The sequence below is a fragment of the Thalassophryne amazonica genome, chromosome 6 (assembly GCF_902500255.1).
Source record: "Thalassophryne amazonica chromosome 6, fThaAma1.1, whole genome shotgun sequence".
In the NCBI taxonomy this organism is placed as follows: Eukaryota; Metazoa; Chordata; class Actinopteri; order Batrachoidiformes; family Batrachoididae; genus Thalassophryne; species Thalassophryne amazonica.
In genome coordinates this window covers 4,632,096-4,637,821 of record NC_047108.1, presented here as the reverse complement: position 1 = coordinate 4,637,821, position 5,726 = coordinate 4,632,096, and the positions used below count along the sequence as shown (strand labels likewise).

The 5,726-nt window shown below is 39.5% G+C and overlaps 1 protein-coding gene across 1 annotated transcript in view; it reads left to right on the top strand.

The window, feature by feature from the left end:
* The first annotated feature begins 1,689 nt into the window (after positions 1 to 1,689).
* LOC117513133 (acetyl-coenzyme A synthetase, cytoplasmic-like) overlaps positions 1,690 to 5,726 on the top strand; it is a 75,180-nt gene continuing 71,143 nt past the window's right edge. Inside the window, 1 exon segment of the mRNA XM_034173467.1 lies at positions 1,690 to 2,313. Coding sequence (XP_034029358.1) covers positions 2,187 to 2,313 — 127 coding nt within the window. The 5' untranslated portion in view covers positions 1,690 to 2,186.

Below are 5,726 nucleotides of genomic sequence, written 5' to 3'. Positions count from 1 at the left end.
CTGGATGACATGTTGAGGGATAGATTGGTGTGTGGTGTTAATGATGACCGTATCCAATGCCATTTGGTATCAGAACCAGATGATAAACTGACTTTAGCGAGGTCACTGGAAGTAGCAACAGCCATGGAAACGGCATCAAGAGACGTAGCTGAGTTACAGCAGCCAGGAACAGAGGGGCCTGTTCACAAACTGCAGCCAGCGCAACAGCCTGCGGTCTCAGACCACAAACCGTCTGCTGCAGGATGCTTCACATGTGGTGGAACTCACAGGCCTTTTGACTGCTGTTTTGTAGATGCACTTTGCCACAACCACCATACAAAATGACATTTGGCCAGAAAGAGGTGCAGTGCTCAGCAGCACAGACAGAACAGAGGAAAAATACGAGGTGCAGAATCACATGCTGGAGGAAAATGATGAAGTGGAGGATTACACTCACATGTTCTGCAACCTGACGGAGGACAAAAGAATAGAGCCGTACAGAGAACAACTGTGAGTGAATGGACATGACATTAAGTTTGAAATTGACATGGGCAGGCTTGACCAGCTGTAAAGAGGAATGGGCAAAACTGCCAAAAGATAGGTGCACCAAGCTTGTGACATCATATTCAAGAAGACTTGAGCCTGTAATTGCTGCTAAAAGTGCATCAACAAAGTATTTAAGAAATGGTGTGAACTTATGTACATGTGATTTCTTAGTTTTTATTTTTAATAAATTTGCAAAAATTTCAAAAAAAACTTTTTTCATGTTGTCATTATGGGGTGCTGTGAGTAGAAGTTTGAGAGTGAAAAATGAATTTACTCCATTTAGGAATAAGGCTGTAACACAACAAAATGTGGAAAAACTGAAGTGCTGTGAATACTTTTGGGGTGCACTGTATATACAGTCCATGTAAGGCAACAGTGCACATGGTCACTGTGCCATCCTAAAAGTGTTTCTCAAAAATGACTGAGTACACAAAGCTGTTTGTAAAGCTGTCAATATTATGTTGGAATTTGTAATGTACTGTTGGAGCGGTAAGCCCCTTGTAATTTCAGAATTTCTTAGGATCAGATTTCACATCTCGGGTAATATCCTTCTGTATTATCTTTTGAGTTTACCTTGTTGACCTACACACTGTGTTCCGTTCTCTGCAATATTCACTATCATCCATCCCCTGAATCATTATATGCCATAAACGTCTTCCATTCTTTTCTTGTTTATTAAACTTGGTGTCTCTTTAACCAGTGGATATTTGAATTTAATTATTCTGGAAGACTATTGTAATGTATTTTCAGTGCTGTAGTTGATTAGTGGTTAGCACTGTTGCCTCACAGCCAGAAGGTTATGGGATCAATTCTCACCTGTGGAGTTTATTTTCCTCCCACACTTTATAATTGTCCAGGTATCCCTTGTAAAAGAGATCTTGATCTCAATGGGACTAAATTTAAATTTGTTTTTAAAATTTAAAATTGGTTAAATTTAAAATTTGGAGGCTATTGGAATGTGGCATGTGATATTTGTATTCCACGTGCTTGCCACGTTCTTGAGTCTCTGGCGGCTGTTGGTGTGTGAATGCAGCCTGCATGGTACAGAGTCTGTCGTCATGAATACGTCCTTTGTTTCAACTGACTTCTTTACGACTTTCACCAGAGACGTGAACGCACCGCGATGTCACCCTTCGTTCGGTGACGTCACAGTCTCAGGGGCGTTCCTGAAGGCATCGTGAGATGTGATTGACTGCTGTTGGCAGACCAGATTAGCAATCTGTCTCCTGGTCAGAAGATAGACTGCAGTCACCTTTATGACGCAAACGTTTCACCTTCAGCCTCCACGACAGCGTGTACTGGACTTTGCTGACTGAAGAGGAGTGTTATAATTTGATATTCAAGATAAGAAGAGTGATAAAAGGGACGGGCATCGCTTCTGCGCGCACTTATGCTAGGTCGCTTCGACTGTTAGCTTAGCCGTGTCCTTCTGTGCCACAGATTTTAGCAGCAGCAGCAGACCTCAGCTGGACCTGGCTACTCTCACTAAATCCCGCGACAGGCCATCCTCCAAAACAAGGAAGTATGAATGAACGTTGCAGCTAGCCTGCTAGCCTACGCCGAGCTGCAGCTCCGCCACCGGGTTCCTTGTCTGAGTATCAGCCGATATTTCATTCCACCAGCTTTGAATCGGAGGTTTTGAACAGATTAGAGCTCCAGAGATGATTCCCGACAAAACACCTACGGAAGACGTTTTTCCCGGATTCGAGGAGCTGAAGAAGAATGCCCACATCTCCACATTTGAGGAGTTTAAAGAGCTCTACACAAAATCCATCGACAATCCAGATGGTAAGTCCTCTGCTGCTAAAGTACTCTGAAATATATTTAGTTAACAGCATAAACTCAAAGACAGGGAAAATCAACTGCAGTCATATAAACGTGATTGTTTTTTGTTTCTTGAATTTTCATGAAACCTTGTTCAAAGCTACAGCGATAATGTTAATACATACATACAGTAATGTCAAATATTTAGTGACTCGAGTTTTGTAAAAATGGTAAATGGACTGCATTTATATAGCGCTTTTCCATCTGCATCAGATGCTCAAAGCGCTTTACAATAATGCCTCACATTCACCCCGATGTCAGGGTGCTGCCACAGAAGGCACTCACTACACACCAGGAGCAACTAGGGGATTAAGGACCTTGCTCAAAGGCCCTTAGTGATTTTCCAGTCAGGCTGGGATTTAAACCAAGGATCCTCTGGTCTCAAGCCCAAAGCTTTAACCACTAGACCATCACCTCCCCTGTGTTTTTATTTGGTTATTATTATTATTAATATTTTATTTTATTATCCAGATTCATGATTTTATTTACACCAGGTCCATGCGTGTTTGGACAGTGTGTGATTTGTACCGTTTGAAGCCTTGAACTTTCCCAGTTCAGTTTTGAACAGGAAAAGTCATTTAATATCACATGAAACAAAGGTACATTGGCTATTATACAAATAATGAATGTTTGTGAGTGCAATGGTAAGAATATGTCATGATTTGAAAGATGAAATGTTCCATTCAAGGAAGCACTCATTGAATTTAACATTTTATCTTTCAGCTCATGACATATTCTTACCATTGGACAAATGAAAAACCATTCATTATTTGTTTTGTATAACACCTAAAATAGATCCTTGTCATTTGATATTTTATTAATGCACAAACAAGAGAAAAGGGACTTACATTTTGGTGTGCGTCACTGGTCCTTTGAGATCAAGAAGGTCCAAACAGTCCAACATGAACTTTAAAAAGCAATCCCATCCAAGTGATGAAATTTATCAGCTTTGGTAATATCAACATCTCTCACGGTCTTAAAATGACGATGTAGTCCATACATGACGCCGTGCATTGACTTCATGTACAGACTGCCGTCTGCTTTCCTCAGTGCAGCGAGAAATCGCGAAAGAAATTTGTTGAGCTCTTCATCCGAAAGCGTTTGTTCTTCAGCTAGAGACGTCCCAGCGAATACTGCAAATGCCTCCAGACGGCATGATGGATTTTTTTTTGTGTGTGTGTTAGAAGAATGAGCAATGTCCATAAGCTCATTCAAATCGTCATCTGTCACCAAAACAAACCCCGCCATGTTTGTTTATAAGGTAAGCACCATCTCTGTTAGTGTGGGGGCTCGGTGGTCACAACGTGCTATGGTACTAAACATATGGAACCAATTTTGCATGGTAAATGGAACCAAAATCACGTGACATACAAACCACCAATCAAGTAACAAGGATCTATTTAGGTGTTATTCTTAATTATTTTGATCAATTTATGGCTTTTTAATCATGCAACCACTTGTCATATTATTATTTTTTTTATTTTCAAACAATTAATCTTTATTGTTTTTTTTGTCTTTTTTTTTTTTTTTTAAGGAAATGGCTATTTGTACGTCGCTGTATTAATAATCCCAAATTCTATTCGTAGGTAGCGCAACCTTGTTATGTTTATAATTTATGGTTAGGATTAGTGGTGGTTAACGTAGTTTAAGAATCTACGTATTAATAGCAAATACATGCACAAGTATGTAGCCTCATGATCACGTGACCTGTATTGACCAATGGCATAAATGCTACATACCAATAGAAGTTCAGTATAGCAATATGGCAATGTACAGATAGCCACTACCATTTTTCATCATTTTTAATCATGTAATAACCTTATTACCCCATTTATACGGTTCCCGTTTTTTTTTTTTTTTTACTTTCAAGATGATTTATTTCAATTCAATGGCTGCATAATTAATGGCACCATGATTCTTTCTAATATAGGATAAGATCTTAATGTCACACATAAATTTGTTCTCGAGATCCTAAAATGTTCCCACTACATAGAGCTGAGATGATATCATAAAGATGTGATTGTGTGTATGTCTGCAGTATGCCTTTTAAAGTTAACAGGATGCACTTAAACTTATGTGTACAGGATGTAAACTATTTATCTTATCTTATTTATCTTGTTTTTTTTGTTTTTTTACAGCATTATGTATTGTAACATTGTCACATGTCAAGAAATAAATTGAGACATTTATCTGCAGGAAGTATGTGTACTGAAGGAGTTTTCCTGGCACTAAGGAAGTATCTAGGGGGACAGGCACTTGCTAAACTTACTTGGCAGGTGACGTGGCTGGGACTGTTTATGTGCCTGTGTAACTACTGTTCGTCAAACAGTCCTTTAGATGATGATACAAGCACCAAATTCTGCACAAATACTCCTGAGTAGGCATGGGTATTGATAAGACTTTATCTATCGATTCCACTTATCGATCCGATTCCTTATCAGTTCCCTTATCGATACCTTTTGTGAATTTTCTGTTTACTAAAAGTAGGCTTTACAGGTTTTCTATGTCAACAACATTTTATTGAGTCTTAAAGTAAATAAATATGAAATTAGTCACTGGATCCTTAAATTCTGGACATCAATAAACTCTACATGGTGGATCCTTGATCTCTGGACATAAATAGAAATAAAGAAAATCTGTAGTTTTTGTCAAAAGCATTTCCTTTCAGACATTATTGGCATGAATGTCTTTCCATACATCTGAGTTGAGCTCTTGCAGCTGTGCTGTACGTCAGAATTCATAAAGAATGCAGGACGTCTCATTTTGGGAGGAAAAAAGCATTTTAGTCGATTGTAGTTTATTGTCTGTATTACATTGTTTGGAAAGAGGTGTGATTTTATTTAAAACGGCAATTTGTTTTTAAGTTATTAATTCAGACCAGACTCTGTCTTGGCAGAGAGCCACGCACCGTTTGGAGCTGTGCCAACGGAACGGAGGACGATTCTCGTTTCTTGACTGCAACAAGACAAGAGTCCCAGTTAGTGACTTTAAGCCACACAAAAGTGATTCACGATTGACATATTTTAATGGCTTTGAGAGGGGTTAAGAAGCAGACTTTCTACTTCTGAAGAGCAACGAATCAAAGAACCAACGAGCCAGTGGATCGAAGCACTGCTTCATTGGCTCATGCTTCATCAAAGTGGAGTCGCGCTGCAGTAGCGGTTGATTACGGAGGCGCTCGAGGGTCTGTAATCAACGCAGAGAAATGAACATTTTCCCGACAAACACCCTCAAAAACAACGGCCGCTCTGAAGGACTGTTGTTTTTGAGGGTGTTTGTTGGTGTTACTCTTTTGAAAAAACCGACTGGCCACTTGAATTTTCAAAAGAGAGCTCTGAGAGAGAGCGAGAGAGAGAGCGAGCGAGAGCGAGCGAGCG